This window comes from Humulus lupulus, chromosome X (genome assembly GCF_963169125.1).
Source record: "Humulus lupulus chromosome X, drHumLupu1.1, whole genome shotgun sequence".
Taxonomy (NCBI): domain Eukaryota; kingdom Viridiplantae; phylum Streptophyta; class Magnoliopsida; order Rosales; family Cannabaceae; genus Humulus; species Humulus lupulus.
The window spans coordinates 3,165,032-3,191,165 of NC_084802.1; the positions used below are offsets into that span (position 1 = coordinate 3,165,032).

Below are 26,134 nucleotides of genomic sequence, written 5' to 3' on the forward strand. Positions count from 1 at the left end.
CAAACATGATTGAATTTAATTATTTTAATATTTTAAATTATAATAAATTATAATATATAAACCTCTATAGCAATATTTAATTTTTTCTCTTAATGATGATGTGAAATATATTAACAAACCACTACTGTAGTAATGGCATAGTGCGGCTAAAAAATGTAGATGTATATTGTATATCTCATCTATATAAAAAATATGTAGAAAATATTTTTTTTTATTATATTTTTGAAAATTTATTTAATTTATTTAAATGATTTAAAACTAACACAGAAAATAATAAAATAAATATTAAATTTAATCGAAACCACAATTTTCATTAAACCCACGTATATAATATATAAAGATATATATATATATATTATATTTACAGTTTTGTTCCCGGTAATTAAATTAAGGAAAAGAAAAAGGAAATGACTAAGGTTCATATATTTTTGTATTGTTCCGATCTCTTATATATTTTTTTACTGGAAAGAAACTTTGAAAAAGCACTTGAATGCAAACAAAACATTATAGGCTTATATAATGTTGGACAATATATATTGGGACCATGTAATAATTTGTAGACAGAGTTTTCTTTATTAACGATATTGACTTATATATGTATATATATATATATATATATACGGGGGAATTTTATTATATGCTTCATTTTAAGTCCTACTAGGATGGCTCTCAGTGTTTACAACTCGTGAATAGTTTTTGGCGCGATTTTTTTATGACTGTGTATATTGTAACTATTTAGAGTATCCTGCAAATTTTCAGAAAATTCTGAATAGTTTACAGTATCGAAAACTAGATTCAAATATGTTGTTGTACGCGTGACTAATTTTTTTTATGCGCGTGAAAAACAACATGTTTGAACTTAATTTTCGATACTGTATACTATTCGAAATTTTCTGAAAATTTGCAGAATGCTCTAAATAACTACATGATACACGGTCATAAAAAAAAGTTACGCCGAAAATTATTCACGGGTCGAGAAACACTAAAAATCTTACCGATAAGGCTTAAAGTGAAATCCCTTAAAAAAAAAAATTGTCTTATATAATATATATAGCATTGTGTGTATTTGTGAAATACACCTTTCATGTTAGAGTATGAAAGTGTAGATATAATGAGTGTGACACAAAGGAATTGAACTTGATATTTGATGTTTGACAGTATCTCACAAACCCGACTTCGAAAATTTGTGGGAATTTATATGAACCCCACAAAGTTGGTTAAAATTTGTATGAATATACACATCGTCTAAAATATGTTAAAGAATTAATTCTAAAGCAAAAAGAGTAGCACACATTATTGGAAAGATTTTAAATAAAAGTTAAAGGGTAGAGAAATGTAAAAATCAACTTGGACCTTGATATCATATTACAATTCGAAAAATAAAAGGTTCAGATGTGACTTTATTTCTAATATTTCTCTTTTATATGATAAGTATGTAGATAACAGAAATTTTTAGTTTTAACGGTTTTTTATTTTTTTCCGTTAACTTTAACGGAATATTCTTATATTTAACAAAATATTCTTATATTTAACGGTAGATTGTAAACATGACTTAAACTTAAATAAATAAATAATTAAAAAAATTAAAATATGAAATTTTTGATATATTTTACAATAATGATTATTTAAAAATAATAAGACCATATATTTTATAACTAATTAAATTTAATTAAACTTAAATTTAACATTATATTAAACATATAATATATAATCTTTTGTTGTCACTGCTAAATTTAAAAACTAAAACAAATATAAATTTAAACAAAAATTAATTAATTAATTAATTGAAAAATGATATTTTAAAGATATTTTATGATAATTTAAATAATTAAATCATATTTATTTAAAAATAATAAAGGCATACATAATTTTTTTATCTTATAAATTTGTGTGATACTTTGTTTTTTATCAAGTAATTGGAGCTATTTTTCTTTATCAAATTCACCAAAGGACATTGTGATATACATTAGAAACTAAAAACAGTTGATGCATGTATACTACTGTCTACACTATGACTTTTTCTATTCTTATTTTATGCCTATTATTAATTTCTTTTTAAATATTATTGTATTTTATATATATGTCATATAGCCATGTAAATATATATATATATCAACGTTGTGTTTAGATGTCATATATGTAGAAATTATTGATATAAATATTTATATATACTATAAAATTATAATTCATGCTATTATATATATATATTTAAAAAAAAATATTAAACCAGTTTTTATTAAAATTATAGACAATGTTTACAATTTTAAAATTAAGTAAATGTATATTGCACGTTGTTTGTATCTAGTATATATATATATATTTAGTGGGCCACTTTGGTGTAGACATTTTTTATTTTATGCACCTAAACAATTGCAATTATAATATTTTATATAATAATGTAAATTGTAGTTATTTATGATATCTTGTAAATTTTAAAAAAAATTAAAATAATTTATAGTGCTAAAAACAATGTTCAAACAATTGAATTTTCCATGATTATACAAAAAAAATAGGTATACATGTTTAAACCTTATTTTCAACACTCTAAATTATTCAGAATTTCTTGAAATTTGCAGGATATCTTAAATTAAAAAATTGAAATTATAACTATATAGGTATTGAAAATAAAAAAAAATAAAAAAAAACTAACTGCTTAGGTACAAAACTCTCCCTATCTATTATTTCTAGGCACTAGAAACATCTCATATACTTTATTTAGCTCTCACAAATCTTCTCAATATTATTTTTGGATGTTGGTCAAATTAACGAAAAAATGAGTCAATAATAACTATTTAGGTATCGAAAAATAACCAAAAGACAAAAAATGGTTGCACCGGTACAACAAAAAAAGTGACTCATTATAAATTTAGAGTAATGATATGTGCACCCAAATATTACACACAGTGACGTGTCACTGTTTTTTAAAATAGTGGGTCCCAATTTTAATAAATGTGATTAGTTAGGTCAAACTGCCACATCATTACTATATGTAATATTTGGGTATATATTTTGAATGCACATATCATTACTCATAAATTCATAGGAAAAATCTTGGATTAACAATTTTTTTTACTCCATCCGTAGATTCTGTACTGTGGTGCACTTTGTCAACCGTTGGATATAATAAAAGATCATTCGTCATTATGTATATACCTCTTTACACATTATACTTGCTTTGTATAAAAAAAAATCCAAACTTAGTTAATAGTTAAATTATTTATTTTGTGATTTTCCCTATTTACATATTTGGAGCAATGAGATACATTTCACTTTTTGGGCAATAATTTTCATAATTATACTAGTTATTTATGTTATATTATTTCATATAATATAATGTTAGATTAAATAATGTGACAAAAATTTGTCACAGAAATGTGATTTGTCACACTTTGTAATATATTATTGAGAGTCACAAAATTAGATACATGGGTGTGCCAAAATGTGACATATTTTAGAGTTACAGAATCAGTTACAAATTTGTAACTCTCAAATATTCCCCAATATGTGTATATTATATGTTACACATTTGAGATTGGATTTCACAAAGACATGATGAAATATGGCTGTTGGAGACATATTTTTAACTCCCAATAGGTGTTTGGAGGTTATAAAATCATGTGAGAAAGGATTTGTGACGTTTTGGAACATTTTGGAAAAATGACTTTTTTGTGCTGAAAATTGCATGTGGCCGCGGCTACTGAAAAGTCATGTCCGCGACCAGTGAGGCTGATAGCCTATATGATTTTTCAGTTTTTTCCAAATTGAACGGTTCTAACATCCCAAATAACTCTCAAATCTCTATTTTAATTCCATAAACATCCAATTAAACATTTGTAACAGCCATGGGGTTGGTGAAATTTGAAATTCAAAGAGGTATCTCAAACTCTATAAATAGGAGCCTAATGCTCACTTGTAAGATATATCATTTTCCATCCACAAAGCACTTGGCTGGAAAATACACCATAGATGCTTGATAATTTCAAAGAGCTATTTCCTAGAGAGATCCCTTAGTGCTTAGAGAATAGGGGAAATAAGCTTTTGGACAAAGGTTTTGAATCTTGTTCACGTTGGTGATCCCCACTACTCTACACTTTGGTTGTGTGAGAGTTTGTCCCTTTTATTGGTTTTCTTTTCATTTTGTTGTTCTTCTTGTATTATTAGTGTATTGAGTTTGTAATCTTTTACTTCTATTTCTATTCACATATTCATTGATATCTTTTATTTTAGGGTTTTAGTTCTTATAATTTTCTTCCTTCTCTTATTTCTATTTACGTGTATTTTGAGCAATTTGGTTGTAATATTTATTTAATCAATTAACTTGTTTATTGTATTTTTTGCATAGAGTTGTATTTTGGTTTTTCCATTGAGCAATAACATGTATTCTCTAACAATTTATACTTCAATTCCCATCAAAATACTAATCATAATAATTGTATATATATAAATACATAGTATTAGTTTTATGATGTTTTGGAATTAATAGTACTATTAAATATTTTATTTTACATAAACATCTACCTAGAAATAGGGAAAATCACCATTTTGGATCAAATACAGGGAAACAATATAGTGTGTATGATGATAAAGAATGACCTTTTATTATATCCAATGTTTAAGAAAGTGCTCACCTGTGGATTAATTCTTTTTGCTCCCTAAATATTTTTTTTATATATTGACCAATGTGTAGTTTTTGGATTGATTATACTACAATGATGTATATATAGAATAGATCATCTATATATATAATATTAAATTACTTTAGTGAATCCTAATATATGACACTTCATACAATTTATATATATATTGTAACGAGAGTAAAGAATATGCGTTTTTTGCACATCTCATTTATATAAAAAAATATATAGATAACAAAAATTATATTAAGATTAATGGAACGAAATATATTTTTAAAAGTTAGCAAAAATAGATATTTATTAATTATATTAATATAAATTTAAATATTATTATTATAATAATATTTAATATAAATTCAAATATTATAAAATATTATTTGTTTCCCTAAAATATTGACATGATGATGTGACATGTTTAAAGGGCTCATGGACAATACGTGACTAGTTATTGATGGAGACCTGATCAACCAACGATCAAAGTATCAAGAAGAAATTGAGATGCTCGATAAGCACAAGGATATGCTGAGCAACAGGAAAAGAAGATGTGCTGACATATTCGACCAGATCTACTCACAAGGCCGAGGCCAGTACTCAGGGACGGTTATGAGTTAGATATTCCCAAGATATTTGATTATTTTTATATGCAAATATCATTATTTATGTTACTATTTTGTTATGCTTGTAGCAAAAGTTAAGGACGACCCATAGACCCATATGTACATCCTTGATCCTATAAATATGACTCATGGGATTCATTTAGGGGACGTGCAATAATTTGTATTTAGAGAGAACAAGTGCTTTTACACACGATTCTTTGTATTCAACTTCAGAGCTTGTGAAACTTAGTGAACACTAGTTCGTTGATCGCAAGTTTTGTAGTTTACATCAATAAAAACACTAAGTGGACGTAGGTCATTACCAATCTCTTTGGCCGAGCCACTATAAAATTATTGTGTCATTTTAGTTCTTGCATTCAGTTTTGTAATTCTTATCCTTTTTAGTGACTTCATGTCATTGACTAAATCGAGGGTCAACATCATTATTATAATAACATCAAATTTTATCATTTATATTTTGTTGATGCCATTTTTCGTCAACTTAAATTAGAAGAGCACTAAACAATAATTTAAGAAATAAGGAAAGAACAATAGAATTTTTATGTGGTTCAACATTTAAAATCTGCATAGTCCACGAGTCAATATTGATTTGTGATACTCTCTCAGAGCTTTTTCAAAGCAATTGAACAGAGTATTTTTAGTACAATTTTGTGCGTGCCTACAAATGAAATTCCCCAGGCTATTTATAGACCAGATTGACAGAATATCTTCCCCTTATTAAAGGATATTACAATTCAAATTTGAAATAAATACAAATAAATGCATTAATTATATAATATCCCATGATAATTAGGATTTAATATTAGATAACAACAAATCCCTAAGGAATAGGGATCTCCTAACAGTTGTCATGTGCAAAACGCGTTGCTGACCTCCAACACTTTGAGCTCGTCTGTAACGTCCTGGATAGCCAAGACCGTTACACTGTGTGTTTACGAATGTGCAAGACTTGCTAATCAAGTCGTAAAGTTGAAAACGTGGACCTAAAGTCGTATTATGTAAAGATTAAAAGGTTTTAGTTATAAACAAATAATTTTTTTTTTTATATAAAGTGAATGTTTAGTACATGGGATCCCAAAATAGGGTTTAAAAAACATGTTTACAAAAATTCCAGAAGTTACAAATAACCATGGCCACTTTAATGGCAAGATTACATTTTAGGTTTTCGTCCCTATACAAACCCTCGATCGTGGCGGCCGAACAGCTAACAATGTACACCTCGCCCCCAGAGCTCTCAAACTCATGGCTGAACCACCAAACCCTTGCCTTACCTGCACCACGCACCACGTAGCACCCGTGAGCCGAGGCCCAGCAAGAAAACATAATATCACGGCATGATCAATATCAATAATCAAGTATTCTACAATTATAACCAAGTATGCAACAATTCTTAACATTCACCTATTCAGTGGTAACCAACGACAAATTAACAATTTGTCAACCAGATAATCAACATATCATATTCATCAGGTTAACAACAATAATCACATTCATAATCAACAGTTTATCACAACCATCAGACAAAACTCAGGGTCGGCGCCCTTAGGCCGCACCCTCTCTTTAACCCACTGTCTTCGGCTCACTTAGGGCGCCCCCAGTGTTATACCCACTGACTCCGGCCAGCTTAACCGAGCTCAGTGATTAATAAGCTGTCCTCAGCTACTAGTGGCTGAGTCGCGCCCTGTGCGCAAATATTGATTCCGGCATTCTTAGGCCGTTTATCATATGTCCCCGTGACGTTATACCACCTCATGACATTATTTACCAATACAAGGAACTCTTAGTCCCAATACAATCACATATCACAATCATAGAGTAAGGTATACAAATATAGGGAACACTTAGTTCCAACTTAACCACCTAACCGGGTGCAGTTTTCTTACCTTAGATTCCAATAGCTTTGATTAGTGAAATTGACCTTCAAGCACGATCTCGTCCGAGCCCTAGCGTACACCTAGTCACAGCCACAAATTAGAACCATCACCAAACCTAAATTCCAAAACCTAGCCTCGGGACCAATCCCGAGCCCTCAGGAATCCCTAATTCCACCAAATGGAGTGGTGGAATAAAACCCCGAGCTCCCGGGAAAAATCCCTAAGAAATAACCAAAAAATATCTTTCTGGAAACAGGGTAGCGCTACAGCGCCCTAAAGTGGGCGCTATGGCACTACAACCAGAGCCAGAACGCCCCAAGCACCCAAGCCTAGCGCTGTAGCGCCCAAAGGCTAGTGCTACAGCGCTAGTCACAGACCTGTAACACCCTGTTCTTCTTCCTTCGATTTTCCTCGAACCAAAACCCCTTGGAACCCTTCCAAACCTCAACTATACTTCAAAATAAGCCTACCAATCACTATACCTCACCCCAAATGGCCCAACAACCCAAAACTTAGCCACATGCACCTTTAGACAAAGAAAACAAGATTTGACTCCAAGACTCAAGAACTCAACCAGAAAACTAGAACAATCCAGAAATTCAAGTGTTCAAGCTCATAATTTCTTACCACAAGTGGGGAATTCGACCTTGGGTTACCCTTAGTATCCTTCCAGCCTTTAGCGCCTCAATTCTTCAAGCTTAATTCCCTAGAATTCCCATCCAAAACTCAATTCAAGCACAACTTATCAAAACTAGAAAAACTCAGACTAAACTCTTTAAGCCTTACCTTAATTTGATGGTTAATCCCAGCTAACCCTCTGCAAATTCTTCAAGGATCAAGGTTCCAAAGCTTAGCTGTAACTCCCTCAGAATTTACAGCTTCAAATTCCTCTAGAAATGGTGAAGAGATGACCCAACTGAGAGAGAGAAAGAGATATACCATATACCCTGTTTTTCCTTCTTTCTTTCCTTATCTTTTCTTTCCTTTAAATTCTAAAACTTTCTACAGCTTCCACTAAACCATAAAGCCGAAAACATCCTTATCACTTCTTAACCAAAAAAATGACTATTTTGCCCTCCCATTTTAAACCTAAGTATTAAATCATCCTAAGGGCATTTCAGTCAATACTCCCAATTCGCGCTAATTCCTCGAGTGTCCCTAATAATTACCGCTTACATCCTGACACCTAACGAATCACCAATTATTTTCATCAGTATCAAATAGTCTCCAATATATTTCCCAATTTCCCAAAAAAATACCCCCAGTCTCCCCTGAGCCAGGTATAAATCTCTATTGTGATTTTTTCGCTAAATCGCTCACAAGGATCGCCTTGAGTCTCAAACCGCAAATATATCCACATAATAATATGGTCTCAACAATTATCACAAATAATCATGTTTATGCCCTCAACGGCCAAAATTACAATTATACCCTTATAACCTAATCGGGGCCTACATGCATACTAATACTCATAGTCATGCATCTCTTATATTCATATAATCATATAAGCATGCTTATCACATAATCATGCATCTAATCATATCCATATACTCATTTAGTCATGCATGCCATATAGTCATGCATTTAATCATCCATTCACATAGATATCAATTATGTCCTCTTGGCACACTAATCAAGGCCCTTAAGCCTTATTAACAATTTTGGGTCGTTACAACTATCCTCTCCTTATAACAATTTCATCCTCGAAATTTATTCAAACACCCATAAGGTGACAATTCCTATACCCCTGACCATAACTCCAGAGTCCAATTCTTTACCTTTGATCTCGCAGTAACACTCTTACGAGAGTGACAATCTTGTTCCATATGATCTCATCTTATAGCTATAATCTCATTAACCTTTTCTCGCTTCAAAAACTCTGCTTCCGGAGTCTACTCAACCCATCAGCGATCATTTTCCGTCTTGTTATTGATGTTAGGAGTGTGTCCTAAAAGCATGTAAAGACATTTGTTTTTCTGTGAATAAATAAATACAATAGTTTATTATTATTATTATTATATTTATATTGTTAAATTATTGTTTGAATAATTTTGTAAATATCAAAAAAATTCCATATTTATTATTGAGGATGTGATCTTGTATTAGTACGAGAGAATTAATATCTCATGAATGAATAAAAATAGTTAACAACAACAAATTAAAGTTAAGGAATTCTTTAATTGGAATTGTAAGTACGGTTTATTGAGTATCATAATGATACAAATAATCTAGATTCAGATTATTGATGTGGTAGGACATCTCGGTAAATGTGCTTTATATAATATCATTATATATGACATGGACCGATATGAATTAAAGTCTTTATCCAAAAACCATTTAACAATAACGACTTGTAATTCATATCATAACTGATGATCATTTATAGATCAACCTAAATCCCGAGTGTTCATGAACTCCTGTTCATGTTTATTAAATCTTTTGATTCATTCGTTAAGGTTTCTTCAAAGAATGAGGCTAATGACTTTTGTTTTGGAGATTTAATATCATGGATGGCTGGGAACATGTATCAACAATACAGAATCTAATCTTTCCTAACGAATCGTATATTAGTTCCCTTAAGGGTTAATTCTGGAATTGAATGATTTTGAGCTCAAATCTATAATTAGATTATAGATTAATTATTCACTAGTGAATTAATGGTACTTAAGGAATAAAAAGTAAATTAGAAAGGTAAAATGGTAATTCTTCCATTCTAATTTATGAACTAATTAATTAGAGGGTTGAACTATTGTAAGATGATTATATCAATGGACGACTTAAGAAAAGATTTCTGTAAAAGTATATCTATAACATAAAGAGTGTAATTCTGAATTTATAGTGGAGTAATATCAGAATTAATAAATTAACTATTATAATTAAAGGGTTTAATTATTTAGTTTATTTGCTGGAGCTTAATGTTATAGGTCCATGGTCCCCGAAATGGCTCAAACAAACACTGACAAAGGTAAATACAAAAAATGGGCAAAAAGGACTTATGCGATAAGTAAAATATTTTTCTATGTATCAAACATAATTATTGTATAATTATGTGTAATTAATTAATTATTTGATTTAACAAAAATATAATTAATTTTGAATTAATTTATTTTTGGGATTTTTGGTATTTAAATAATAATAAAAATTGGGAAAAATCACATGCTATCACTGGCATGTGGTACAGGTGTAGCACAATGCACAGTCACTGTGCTACACACATAAAAGACTGTGATCAGTTTCTAGGTTCCACAATTTTAGTTATTTAAATATTAAATAAATAATGAGATATTGTAATTTGATTAAAATATTATTATTTAAACAAAAATCTGATAACTGATTAGTTATTTTCAAATTGTTTAAAATAACTAAGATTTTATTTTAATATATTGGATATTTTAAATATAGGATATCAGTTTTTCAGAACGTAACTTTTCAGGGATAGAAAAATATCTAGAAATCTCTCTTAGAGAAAGAGAACAGTGATACATACAAAAGTCACTGTTCTTCACAAAACCTAGGTCCAAACTTTATCAGATCTCATGTGTTGAGAATATCTGATAAATAGATTTTGCCTATTATTTTGTATAGCGAGCCCACACTCGTTCTTTGTGTGCTAAGAACATTTTGGAAGATCTTGGTGTGAGATCTCAAGGATTTAGCCATACAAAAAGATAGCAGCAAGGAAGGACCTGAGGTAATTTTTCTATTCATGTCTTTGATTAAATATATATATGCATGTGAAGAAGTAGATCTATAAATCTTATGGGATTAAACTAACAATTTGATTGTTGTTCTGCTGCGTATAATCTCTGATTTGATCAATAAAATCCAACAATTGACACCAATAAAACCTATAAGCCATTACCTACTCCAGGGTAAGACAAACTTGTAGACCCCTGACCTCATTCTTGGTTCGATCTTAGAATTCTTGTTAAACCAGGAATCAAACTCCCTTTTCTTCCTCATACCATCATACTCTTTCTTGTCTGCACTGCTTGGGGACTTACAAGTCTCCCACTCTAGAATTTCGTGTTCCATCACTTGATTCTTGCGAACCCTTTTGTCCTTTTAGACAGGCAGACGCTCCAGCCCTAATAATTCTCATAACCTCATTGGTTTTCCCCCGAATCAATGCTGAACCATAATACTCGTTGTCTTTCGTTTGCTTACTTAGAATAACCACCACATGCTTCCTATCTTACCATATCTTATGTTGTGTCACCTCAGCTGCAAGCTAGCATTCATCACTGTGGCTGCTTACCGAAGCGCTATAGTTTTCTTAATATTCCAAAAACTTACACATTCATAAAATAGCCATCAATCCTTTAGATTGTCATTTCGTCCATAGACAGCCACCAATTCCAAGATCCAATCCTATGCCCTGCGTTCTCTAATTTCTTTCCAGAACCTGGAGAATTAAAGAGTCTCAACCGTTAACATCAATTGTCACACCATGTCACTCATTCATACAAGCCAAACTGTATTAACTCAATCTGTTGAGTTATAACCTTTCAGGTCTAATTACCCTACTTATAGTCCAATGTGATCCACACTAATGATCCACTACTATACCTTGTTACCTTTAGGATCTTCACCTTAACATCGAGTTCCATCGGATCACTCACCCGATCTTTCTTTCTTAACTCATATCACAATGGTAGATTTCTTACCCATTCTCATTAAATCATCTTCCTGAGTTTCATTGCCCATCGAGACATGTACCTATCCACAATCCATCACCGGCACCATACCAATCCCTATTGTTATTGTATCTGACCTTGCTGTAACCTGTATCGTCCTGTCTAACTGACACAGACCATCCCCAGTAAGAGATTGACTTCCAAATTAATTTTCCCAGCGAATCTCATCGGACCCTGATCTCAGGATTATTCCTTTACAAACAACCAAGTGCTCAAATCTTTTACGCTCTACCTTCACTGTCAACTAAGTATTCTATGTACACCGACTATGTTTCCACTCTTTCACCTATTGCAAGGCTCAAACCACCATCTCTTCATTCAATATTTGGGCGCGTCTCAAACTTGATGTGCCGCTTACAGTTTCATGTTTTAAAAACAAAATAAAGTCCCTTCTCACTACCCTTTTGTAACCATTCGTTACACATGGAATTCTATATCACGAGGTGTTAACCAATCCTTATTCTGCCTTCCGAAAATCTAGTACAAAGTTGTCCATTCAGTACCCTTAGATTCTTTTGTTGTTCTAATCTCTGATGTGGTCATCCTCCAAAGATACCTATGTAGTAGATGACATATTCACCAGTCTCGTTGTGCTTCTTATCCTTCAAACGTTTTTCAGTAATCTCTGTGTGACTTTTGACTGAACCTTTTCATACCTGATCCCTTCTCTTCCTGTAGCATGACCTTGAGTACCCTTGGCGAGATTGTAACCGACACCTTCTGGAGCTTTACCTGTTACCCTGCTTCTTCAGTCTTAGTATCGTCAGTGCTGTAGTCGTTCACATTTTGCTTCTAGCTAAAAAGTAGTTCAACGCATCCTTGACAAACCTAGATGTAACTTATTCATATCTTTACTGTACTCTTTGCTTGTTAAACTTACTTGTGTTGTTGAAGCTTAAGTCAGTCAAGAATCTATATTGGTAACCCATCACATCCCACTTGGTACAAGTGATAATTCCTGAAATGTCATTTTCCTTGATCCTCAGCTGGTAATAACCAGATCGAAGATCAATTCCTAAAGAGATTATCCTATCTTGTAACCGGGCATTTAAAATCTTCATCCTTAATAAATGATAACAACGAATTCTACAGTACGACGCTCTATCTAATCCATCCCTAAACCAGATAATCCCCTTGCTGAACTAGTAATTCTTTCTGCCAACCTAATACCATTCTTCACACCGTCCCTGATACTGAATCTGTTCATAGCCGACTCCTGAAGCATACTCAACAACTCCTTACTGATCACTTCAGTTTCCATTCAATCCAACTTATATACTTTCAGTGATGTCCCTCTCAGTCCATGGTTGTCTCTTAACAAATTAACTCTCACCCAGGTTTATAACAAGGCTCTCATATGGCAAGCTCAATTACTTTCCCTATGAACCCCTTTACCACCTGTATTGTAATTCTTCTTTAAAAAGTTTCTGATTCATCCCCAACAAGCACTAATATCTCAACCCCTCATATAACACCCTTGAGGCATATACTTTATAAAGAAATCCTTCCTGAGGGATACACCACACCGAACTCTTTCAGCCCATTATGTAACCAAGAAAAACAAGGATTATCAAGTCAACCGATCACCTCCAAGGAACTAGCCTCAGGCTTCAAGTGTAACAAGTTATTCCAATTTTCCATCCTCTAATCCTAGGCAATCCCTACCCGGCCCTAATGTACTTAATCATCTCATGCAGATAACGTGTCCTTATCTGGTATCTTTCTAGTTGGCATCTCCTGCACCTTGTGCATACTGATTAATCTTCACTAAGCCTCATCACCGTCCTGACGACTATCTTGTAAACTATACCCCTTCCTGTCAAAACCAAAAGACCGAAAACTGTCAGAAGTTCTTTTATTCCGATCACTGAGTATCTGCCTTGACTGAGTTCCACCAATGGGAGCACCGTCATCCGTATTTCTTGCCCTTCAACACTCGCGTTCCATACTTCATTCCTTATATCTTAGATACCATGGCCGTCCCTGCTGGCCAGGCACTGACAGAAACCTCATGCACCAGAGCGGCCCTAATGCTCTGGATCATTCTAGAGTTTAATCCTTAAATGAGTCATCATTTCTGGTTACATCTGCTTGTGTCAACTTCCACAGTGGATTGACTAACTCACCAAACTTGTTGACATACTCTATTGTTGTCTTACCATTCTAAACCATATTCATAAACTTACTAGTCCCTGAAGCTCCGACCACGTCTGTGGTACCATTTTTGTGCATTCTTTTGCCACAGCTACTTGACACAACCGCTCTGTCACAGCCTATCATCTTTATGTAACCAATGGTGGAATTAGCTATGCTCATCCACTAATCAATTCCTAGGCCACTCCAACCCTTTCTCAAAACCAGGGAATTATGCCTCTAAAGCCATTTCATATGATACTGTTGTCTGTCTGGATCTTCAAGTCAACCAACACTTGTGCCCCTGCTGTTACACTATACTAAACAAAAACCTGCTATTTTTCCCATCTAGTCTTCTTTATCAGACCTCACAACTTACTTACATACCAGCGAACATCCGCTGCGACCTTTAGGGCCAGATGAAGGGTTTCAACTCCTTATCTATCATCTACAACTCCTACCATATCATTACCAAGTCCATTTAAACATTCCGAGCATAAACAGTCTGAATTTACCTGCCATTACTGACTAAACCGTTCAGCCCTGATGTTCATATCCAGAACCATTCCACGGGTAGGTCCAAACAATGACAATAGCCATACGCATATAAAGCATAACAAACACTAATCAACATTACTATGCATTAATTAACCACTTCATTTCCACTAAATACAATCATGTTTATCATGCTTTCCATATACCAATAAACAGATAAACACGTAAATTCAATTTAACCAGTTAACCACATACAATCAATATACAAACTGTTATTAAAATATCCATCCACATGCAATGGAAATGCTAATCAGAATGCCTTGATATCACCACACAGCAGTCAAGGGCCAGACCCTCTCAGAATCTCATGCTTTCTATTGCTCACCCAAATTATTGCATTCATATTCCATTTAAGCACTTAAGCATATAATCTCATGTATTCAATTATGAAACCCTGAGTCGAGCTTGTTTTTAGCGGCAAGTGTACATGTCTAGCCAGTCTTCAAGAACCCATAAACCTAGACCGCTCTAATACCAAGTTGTAAGGCCCTAGATAGCCAAGGCCGTTACACTGTGTGTTTATGAAGGTGAAAGACTTGCTAATCAAGTCGTAAAATTGAAAACGTGGACCTAAAGTCGTATTATGAAAAGATTAAAAGGTTTTAGTTATAAACAGATAATTTTTCAAATAAAATGAATGTTTAGTACATGGGATCCCAAAATAGGGTCTAAAAGACATGTTTACAAAAATTCCAAAAGTTACAAATAATCATGGCCACTCTAATGGCAAAATTACATTTTAGGTTTTCGTCCTTGTACAAACCCTCGACTGTGGCGGCCGAACAGCTGACAATGTACACCTCGCCCCCAGAGCTCTCAAACTCATGGCTGAACCACCAAACCCTTGCCTTACCTGCATCACGCACCACGCAGCACCCGTGAGCCGAGGCCCAGCAAGAAAACATAATATCACGGCATGATCAATATCAATAATAAAGTATTCTACAAGCATAACTAAGTATTCAACAATTCTTAACATTCACCTATTCGGTGGTAACCAACGACAAATTAACAATTTGTTAACCAGATAATCAACATCTCATATTCATCAGGTTAACAACAATAATCACATTCATAATCAACAGTTTATCACAACCATCAGACAAAACTCAGGGTCGGCGCCCTTAGGCCGCACCCTCTCTTTAACCCACTGTCTTCGGATCACTTAGGGCGCCCCCAGTGTTATACCCACTGACTCCGGCCAGCTTAACCGAGCTCAGTGATTAATAAGCTGTCCTCAGCTACCAGTGGCTGAGCCGCGCCCTGTGCGCAAATATTGATTCCGGCACTCTTAGGCTGTTTATCATATGTCCCCGTGGCGTAATACCACCTCATGACATTATATACAAATGCAAGGAACTCTTAGTCCCAGTACAATCACATATCACAATCATAGAGTAAGGTATACAAATATAGGGAACACTTAGTTCCAACTTAACCACCTAACCGGGTGCAGTTTTCTTACCTTAGATTCTGATAGCTTTGATTAGTGAAATTGACCTTCAAGCACGATCTCGTCTGAAATCTAGCATACACCTAGTCACAGCCACAAATTAGAACCATCACCAAACCTAAATTCCAAAACCTAGCTTCGAGACCAATCCTGAGCCCTCATGAAGCCCTAATTCCACCAAACCCTAATTCCACCAAACGGAGTGGTGGAATTAAACCTCAAGCCCCCGGGTAAAAACCCTAAGAAATAACCCAAGAATCCCTTTCTGGAAACAGGGTAACGCTACAGCGCCCTAAAGTGGGCGCTCTGGCGCTACAACCAGAGCCAAAATGCCCCAAGCACCCAAGCCTAACGTTGTAGTGCCCAAAGGCTAGCGCTACAGCGCTAGTCACAGACCTGCAACACCCTGTTTTTCTTCCTTCGTTTTTCCTCGAACCAAAACCCCTTGGAACCCTTCCAAACCTCAACTATACTTCAAAACAAGCCTACCAATCACTACACCTCACCCCAAATGGCCCAACAACCCAAAACTTAGCCACATGCACCTTTAAACAAAGAAAACAAGATTTGACTCCAAGACTCAAGAACTCAACCAGAAAACTAGAACAATCCAGAAATTCAAGTGTTCAAGCTCATAATTTCTTACCTCAAGTGAGGAATTCGACCTTGGGTTACCCTTAGTATCCTTCCAGCCTTTAGCGCCTCAACTCTTCAAGCTTAATTCCCATCCAAAACTCAATTCAAGCACAACTTATCAAAACTAGAAAAACTCAGACTAAACTCTTTAAGCCTTGCCTTAATTTGATGGTTAATCCCAGCTAACCCTCTACAACTTCTTCAAGGATCAAGGTTCCAAAGCTTAGCTGTGACTCCCTCAGAATTTACAACTTCAAATTCCTCTAGAAATGGTGAAGAGATGACCCAACAGAGAGAGAGAAAGAGATATACCATATACCCTGTTTTTCCTTCTCTTTTCTTTCCTTTAAATTCTAAAACTTTCTACAGCTTCCACTAAAGCCATAAAGCAGAAAACATCCTTATCACTTCTTAACCAGAAAAATGACTATTTTGCTCTCCCATTTTAAACCTAAGCATTAAATCATCCTAAGGGCATTTCAGTCATTACTCCCAATTCCCGCTAATTCCTTGAGTGTCCCTAATAATTAACGCTTACATCTTGACACCTAACTAATCACCAATTATTTTCCTTAGTATCACATAGTCTCCAATATATTTCCCAATTTCCTAAAAAATACCCCTAGGCTCCCCCGAGCCGGGTATAAATCTTCATTGTGACTTTTTCGCTAAATCGCTCACGAGGATCGCCTTGAGTCTCAAACCGCAAATATATCCACATAATAATATGGTCTCAACAATTATCACAAATAATCATGTTTATGCCCTCAACGACCAAAATTACAATTATACCCTTATAACCTAATCATGGCCTACATGCATACTAATACTCATAGTCATGCATCTCATATATTCATATAATCATATAAGCATGCTTATCACATAATCATGCATCAAATCATATCCATATACTCATTTAGTCATGCATGCCATATAGTCATGCATTTATTCATCCATTCACATAGATATCAATTATGCCCTCTTGGCACACTAATCAAGGCCCTTAAGCCTTATTAGCAATTTTGGGTCGTTACATCGTCATTCTAGTCTGCCTCCTCTTTAGCCAGTGATTTCATCGAGCTCAATCTTTGAAGACCAACGTCTTCGAGCTTGCAACAAAGGCTCGAATAACACCCATATGCATCGGAGAAGATTCGTTCTTTCGAGCTTGATGCTTAAGCTCGAGCCTTCTGAACTTGTACTTGATCGCCAACAAGAACAATTCAAGAATCTTGCACATTTATACAAGCGTCCAACCATTGCTTGTTATTTTCGAGCTTACGCTTTACGAGCCTATATTTTCAGGCTCATTTATGACGGTGTCGAAATTTGGGTGTAACATATTTATAAAGAAAACATGTTTTTTTTTTACTTAATGTAACTTAACTAAATATATTCTCATACTAAAAAACAACAAATATTATAAATACATTATATGTAGGTGTCGCGTGTATACAAATAATATGACTGTGTAACTGCATAAGAAATTAGAATAACCTTTATCTTTTATCAAGAATAAACAAGTTTATTCTCCAATCATAAATGTGTGATTTGAATAATATCATAAATGTTTTATATATTAAATAATGCAGTTTATGATCTAAAGTGTTATTATATATATGTATTTTTTAAAACCATAAATGATGTTTAGGTTTAATTTTTCTTTATAAAGTTTATGTCATTCTTTTATATATATAATATTGTTTATTTATTTAAAATTTCTATGACAATCATAAAAAGTTAATAATTTTTTTTAAAGAAAATTAAGCAAATCTGCATTGCACATTGCTTACACATATTATATATAAACATATACTAGGTAAAAGCAACGTGCAATACATGTTTACTTAGTTTTATTTAGAAAATATATTAATTTTTTATTATATTTTTTAATTGTCATTTAAATTTTGACTAAATAAATAATGTCATATATTATAAAGAAAGAAATATATATATTTATTATACAAAATCAAAAAAATCGTTAAACTAAGAATTTGTTAGATACACACTTTTTACATATAAAGATATGGTGTATTCTAATTTTAAAAAAATTATTTGATGTCGTTTATTAGTTTGAAATTTAGTGTTCATAATAATTTAAATTTTGATATTTCTTATGTATTCTTATATATAGGGTGATTCTTGTTTTAAAATTAAATACATATTTTTTTTATAATTTTCTTTTAGAAAAAATATTCAATATAATAAAATATTCAAAAATTATATATTAAAATCATAAATATAAAAATATTATTTGATCAATTTTTAATTATTTAATTAAAAAAACTAAAGCCAACAAAAAAATTACATATAAAGATATATTATTTAATTAATGGCTAGAACAATTACAATAAGCAATTTCTAATTAAAAAAACTAAACGACAAAATAATAAATTTTTATATTTATGTCTTATGTCAATATTACGTATATATTTAGATAAACAAAATACATTAAATAATAAAAAAAAAGAATAAATTTAAACACATAAATATTTTTCGGTTATAGTTTTGAAAACATAATTGATAGAATAATTTAAATACTTTGATATGAAATTTTAAAATATGTGATGAGACTTATTTATTACTTTTTATTTTATTTTAAACTTATTTAGATGAATTTTTTATTTATTTATCTTATCTAGACAACTTTAAAAATAACGGTGTTAGAAAATAATAAAAAAACTATTAAATCTAACCTATCACAATAAATTTTGTTTAACTCACATTTACAATATATAAAGATATATAAAAATAGAGAGAAAGAAAGAGTGGTTTCAGCTAACTTTCAACCCTTATAATAATTCACATTGCAAGTGATCTCTTAACTATAGTTTTTGATGGAATTAATAACTTGCGCAATAATTAGGTTAGGTGCCAATTTCATATCATATTCATATTTTCTATGTATTAATTCTTCTATGCAACATCGATCAACTATACTATATATAAAACTTTTTAACTATATACATATATAAAATAACGTGAAGCTATGTTTGCTTAGTTTTAAATTTATAAATATACTTATTTAAACATATTTAATTTTATTATTTTTTTATTATTATATAAATTTTAAATAAATAAACAATATCATACTAATAAATAAAATATGTTTAATATAATGCATGACATAAATGTATTAAAAAAATTATGATAAAATATTGTCTATAATTTTAATAAAAATCAGTTCTTTTTTTTTTAATATATAATAGAATGAATTACAGTTCTATAGTATATATAAATATTTATATCAATAATCTCTACATATACGACATCTAAACACAACATTAGCATAGATATATATTTACATGACTATATGATATATATATATAAATTACAATAATATTTAAAAAGAAATTAATAATATAATAAAATAATAATATAAAAAGTCATAGTGTAAAGTAGTATACATGCATCAACTATTTTTAGTTTCTAATGTAACTCGCAATGTTCTTTGGTGAATTTGATGAAAAAAAGAGCTCTAATCACTTGATAAAAAATAAACTATCACAAAAATTTATAAGATAAAAAAAATGATATGTATGTCTTTATTATTTTTAAATAAATCTGATTTAATTATTTAAATTATCGTAAAATATCTTTAAAATATACTATTTTAATTAATTAATTATTTTTTGTTTAAGTTTATGTTTGTTCTAGTTTTTGAATTTGGCAGTGACAACAAGAGATTATATATTATACATGGATTTTAAATTCTTCTAATTATTAAGAACTTAATTGGATTTATTGTTTTATCAATGGTCTTGGATCAAAACAAAAATTGCTAGTTTTTTTTTTTTAAGAAGTTTTTTTCTAGTTGATAGTAGATTATTGTAATGCCTTACTTCCTTAGAGTCGTTACTAGTGAGTTAAAAATGTATCATTAGCTTGCTAATCGAGGTTTTAAGTTAAAAGTGTAGCTGAAGTATAATAAAAGACGTTTAAAGGCATTTACTATAAAAATGTGGTCATTCATTGAAAACGTAAAGAGTTATACATTGGGGATCCCAAAATACTGTTTAGAAAATACTTTACATCTCAAAATATATTCAAGGTCGACTTAGTCGACAAATCTACCAATACATTACATCTTCCCAAAATAACCCTGGCCATGGCAGCTAGGTAGGCCGAACATCTACTGGTCGCTCCATGCTTTTCGTACTCATGGTTGGTTGATTTTTCCTTTGCCCTTACCTGCACCATAAAGCACCCGTGAGCCGAATCCCACTAAGAAAATTCAACACAAAACATATATCATATACATAGCAATCCACAATATATAACAAAACAACCAACATGCTAAACACATAGCGGCCAATGTCGTCCTAGGTGCTTTACGAGGCCCTGGGTTCGCGGTCTTCACCGAGAGGATGACTCTAGCATCCTAGGAGGGTCATGCCCTAACGGTCTGCACTCTGCATGCTCAATGCTAATCTCGACCTCTTGCCGTACTCGGCTTCCTGCCGTTCTCGGCCTTCGCCGTTTCCGGCCTTTACCGTTTCCATGGAGGATCTGAAAGAGAAGTCAATGCCCAGACCGCCTTGAAAAAAGAGTCCGGAGTAGTGAAAATAAGCCCTAGTTTGATCTTCTTTTAGAAGGGTAGGTGCTTTGTGAGTATGCCTTTCCTTTCGGAGGTGTGCATGTCTGTCTTCGGAAAGGCCTTCGTCGTTCACTTACAAATATGCATCACATAGCATAATATCAACAGATATTTAAACATATACTAAACATAAACAATAGGACTACGGCCTGCAATTCAATCAATAGGGCCATGCCCTACAATGCAAACAATAGGGCTACGCCCTGCTCTACGGTACAACAGTTTTCTTACTTGTGTCCCGAGCTATTTGAGCAACGCAATCCCGAGCACAGTCCTCTAACCCGAGTCTCATTGAAAACCTAGTCACAACATATTCATAATAGCCATCCATCAAATTCTAAACCAATAAATAAATTCGAAATATAATTCTAGCCTCCGGGACCTTGGATTCTACTAAACCGGGCAGTAAAATCCTTCCCGAGCCTTAACACGTGAGTTCTCGAGCTTAATACCTTCAAACAGCCTACATTTCGCATTTGAGCCGCGACTAAGCCCCTTAAGGGCCACAACGCGCTCAAGTCATAGGAAAAATGCCTCTCTGCTGAGGGACACGAGCCGCGGCGCGCCTAGCGAATCAGAGGCCTTCCAGCCTCTTCTAGCACACGGGCCGCAGCGCCTGAAGAACAGGGCTGCGACTTGAGCCTCTACACCCAGAATTCTCACACTTTCTGCAGTTTTTCCCGAGCCTAAATCCAAATTCACCCCCCAAACACCAGCCCTACTTAAAATTAAGTCTGGGATCCTTTTCCATACAGCCTAAACATCTCAACAGTCCCCAAAAATCATTCCAAATCCTCACCAACAATCAAAATCAAACTAGAGTTCAACCATCATGCAAGTTTCCCATCTATGACAAAATTCAGCACAAATAATTAAGTTTAGGAGCTTACCTCTGTACTAAATTTGACCATAAACTGATTTCCTGAGTTTCCAAGCTTTTAGTCTCCCAAATTCCAGCCTTGAATCCTTAATCTCTAGATAATTTCTTCAAAAAGTCTCTAAGCACTAATTTGAGGGAGTGAAAACCGAATGAGAGAGAGAGCTGAGATATTTGGTGTTTCTTTCCTCTTCTATTTCCTTCTAAGGTCCTAGCAGTCATAAGAGTCTAAGCCTATCCCTTGCCAAAAGTCTAAATTACCCCTTAAGTTCATCTAAATCCTCAAATGTTACCAAGGACAATTTCGTCAATTGCCAAGTCCCGCTAATTCCTCAAGTGTTTCAATAAATCCTCATTTAATCCCGAAGTGTCCAAATCATTGCTAAATTACTACCTGTTACCCGGTAATTCCCGAACACATATAATATTCCTAAAATACCCCTCGGCTTCTCTCGAGCCAGGTATTCGACCCCGTTGTGACTTTCTAGGTAAATTGTTCCCTAAGATCGTCTCGGATCATGCATTACAAATATATCACCACTCACTCGTGGTATCAATCACAATATTCACAAATATTACATTTATGCCATCAACGAGCTAAAATTACAAATATGTCCCTAATAGCCAAATGGGACCCACATGCATATTTAATTCACCTAACACATACATTTCTAATAACATACTCATCAATTTCATATATTAACACAATTAAATCAATTATTGCCTTCTAGGCACGCTAATCAAGACTCTAAGCCTCATTAGCAAATTTGGGACGCTATAATTATATTATGTTATATGTTTAATATGATATTATTCTAATACGTGAAATTTAAGTTTAATTAAATTTTATTTAAGTTATAAAACATATAATTTTATTATTTAATTAATTTAATTTAAGTTTAAATTATGTTTACATTCTACCGTTAAATATAAGAATATTCTGTTAAAGCTAAAAAAAAAACCGTTAAAACTAATAATTTCTGTTATGCATACACTTATTATATAACTTATATATTTTTTACAATCAAAATGATAGGATTAGAATAAAAAAGTGAGTGATGTACACGTTTAATTTTTTTTTTAATTATATTAAATTTGGATTAATACACATGTAATGCGAAGAAATGTCTTAAAAGAAACACTATAAGTATATAAATAGTTCATTTTATAATGTTTTACATGTATCATATCTATGAAACTTATATGGGTTTATATTTTTTTGGACCTTATATTTTTTCTAATTACTTGTTTGGACACTGTGTTTTAAAAAATTCATTTTTGGATTCTATATTTTGTAAAATGGTTCAAATAGACTTCTAAACTCAATTTTGATAAATACAAAATTGAATATAAAAATACAGTTTTTAAGCATAATAATTTTATTTTTGTTATAAATTGTTAGTTTGGTGATTTATTTATGATTTTAGTTGAATTTTTTTTTGACCAAAATCGTGTTTAAGGTTTTATTTGAACCATTTTACAAAACATAGTGTCCAAACAATAATTTATCAAAATACAAAATCCAAACAAATAATTAGACAAAATACATGATCCAAAATTGCATAAGCCCTACTTATATTATCATATTTTTTTACATATTTTATAATTATTATATTTAGGTTGTTGGGCTGTAATTATAGTAGGCCCAAACCAGCCTAATCAACCTATTTTTCTTCTAGCAAAAATTAAGTGTACTCATTTTAAGTTATATTTTGAATTTTTTTTATATCCAGTATTTTATTATGGAAAATTTAATTATAGAAATGAGTAATATTAAACTAAATGTATTTAGTGGATATTTTTTATTAATTAATTAAAAGTGGTAATCCCATTTTTCTATTACTAGCTCAGCTTTCATATTAGTCAAGTCAAACCCTTCTCTCTCTAACTTCTCTCCATCTCCACGGCAAAAGCAGCTCCCGTTGGATTTGTTCTCTCTGTTCTTGCCGAGGTTTGATGTTTCTTTTGTTTTCATTACATCTGATTTATCTGGATTGAATTATTCGATTTATTTGTCTTCTGACTATCCATACATATTTTTCTCTGACATGATTTCAAGAATTTGGAGAAAAAAAAATGCACGATTTCTGCTTCACCATCCCTTATGGATTGATCGTTATGATTGGAGGAGTTGTTGGGTATCTCAAGAAGGGGAGCGTAGCTTCTTTGGGTGGAGGTGTGGGCAGTGGATTTCTGCTCATTCTCGCTGGCTATCTTAGTCTCAAAGCCTTCGAGAAGAGGAAGAACTCGTATTTTGCTTTGATTCTTGAGACGGGTATGGTTTTCCTTACTTTTCTATTGATGGGTTTTTGTGTTTGGGAGATTTGCTTTCGGGGAGAGATCTGGGTTTTTTTGATTGAGTTGAGTTGATTATTATGAAAAATTAAAAGTACTGATAATGAAATTGGAAAAAAGAAGAGACTGATCTGGCATCTGGGCTCCTGTTTTGGATTCAAAATTGTGTTTGTGTGTCTCTTTAAGTCTCACTTTCTTGCTTTTGTATTTAACTAGTTGAAAATCTGACTTTCTACATGATTTAACGCCTAACCTGTATCTTTCTGTGGATATGGTTAACAAAGATGGAGACAAATCTGTAAAGGGAAGAAACTTGAATTTCAAACCATGATAAGATTAAAAAAAATTCAGCTATATATATTATACATATTTGAGAACATATCAGGTTTGTATTGTCAGGGGTCACAATGTATATGTTGTTTATTACTGAATTTAGGCAAGATATTTGGGGGTTTCTTATCAAATTGTAATGAATCAGTTTCTAAATTAATTGTGGGGTGTCAACATGGATGGTGAGTAAGCTGTTGTGATTGGCAAGGTGAGCAGGGACCTGTTTAGATACACTGTAATTAGAAGACTGGTTCTTTCTTATTTTTCTCTGTACCTTCACCTTAAAGAAAAGAAAACCCAGTTGGGAGCTAATGCTAGTTTCATTCAAAACAGTTTCTTCAGCTGCACTAACATGGGTGATGGGACAGCGCTACTTGCAGACTTCTAAGATTATGCCGGCTGGTGTTGTTGCCGGTATTAGGTAAGTTTTGCATGTGTTCTCATTTGCGCCATTGTTTTCATTTTTCGTGTATGAATTTGGTATTTTATTGCGCTTAGTTAATATTATTGAACAGCTTTTAGTTACTAAATTTCGAATCTAACTCGTACTTAACTGATGAGTCTGCTTTTCTTTTCGTTCGCTTGATTATGTTTCTTCTAAATGTAGCGCCTGGATACAATGTCTATTGACACACATACAACTTGGATGTTTTTACTTTCATTGTCACAACACCTGAAAATGATCATTTTCTGTTCTTTAATGCTTGTAATTTCTTAACTTTCTTTTCTGTGATGCTACTATATTTCCTCTGTTGCCTCAATCTTCACATACAAAATGATATTTTGGTCTGATTTTGCAATGAACACATTATGATTGCCATCATGTTTTGCTGCAGTGCTCTCATGACTGCATTTTATTTGTTCAAAATTGCAACTGGTGGCAACCATATTCCTGCCAAGGCCGAATGATAGATTCTGTCAAAGACTTCAATTCACTACCCATAACTGGATATATTTGATTTGCACTTACCCGGGTATATACTGTCAAACAAGTTGTGAGTTACAACAAACAATATCTTTTGTATATGGATTTGAAGGACCCTAATTTCAAATTACATTTTCGGACACTTACTGTACTCTTCATTTGAATCTATTAGAAGTTTGTGCTTTTCGTGGATGAAAATAATTGTATGATCTTCAAGGAACCAAAGTTTGATTATGTGAACATGAATTTTTACCTACTTTCAGATGACATGAGTTGAAGTCTACCTTTAGTCATACATATTTTTGTACAAATTTGTTCATTTTGGGTATATATTTTGTTTTTAAGTATATTTTTAGTTTATTTTTGGTATATATTGATTATATATTTTGTATATGTTTAGTTTTTTCATAGGTATATTTTGGGGAATCACGTGGCATCCTACATGTCCATTCTAATTTTTTATTTTAATCTCTTAAATTATGGACAAGGCCGGTTCATCCATAAGAATTAA

At 32.5% G+C, this 26,134-nt stretch overlaps 1 protein-coding gene across 1 annotated transcript; it reads left to right on the forward strand.

Moving 5' to 3' along the window:
* The first annotated feature begins 23,880 nt into the window (after positions 1 to 23,880).
* Positions 23,881 to 25,918, forward strand: LOC133803818 (protein FATTY ACID EXPORT 5-like). The gene is made up of 4 exons (XM_062241951.1): positions 23,881 to 24,024; positions 24,133 to 24,348; positions 25,032 to 25,119; positions 25,535 to 25,918. The coding sequence occupies exons 2-4, from the start codon at positions 24,150 to 24,152 to the stop codon at positions 25,605 to 25,607; spliced, it is 360 nt and encodes a 119-aa protein (XP_062097935.1). The 5' UTR covers positions 23,881 to 24,024; positions 24,133 to 24,149; the 3' UTR covers positions 25,608 to 25,918.
* The last annotated feature ends 216 nt before the right edge of the window (positions 25,919 to 26,134 follow it).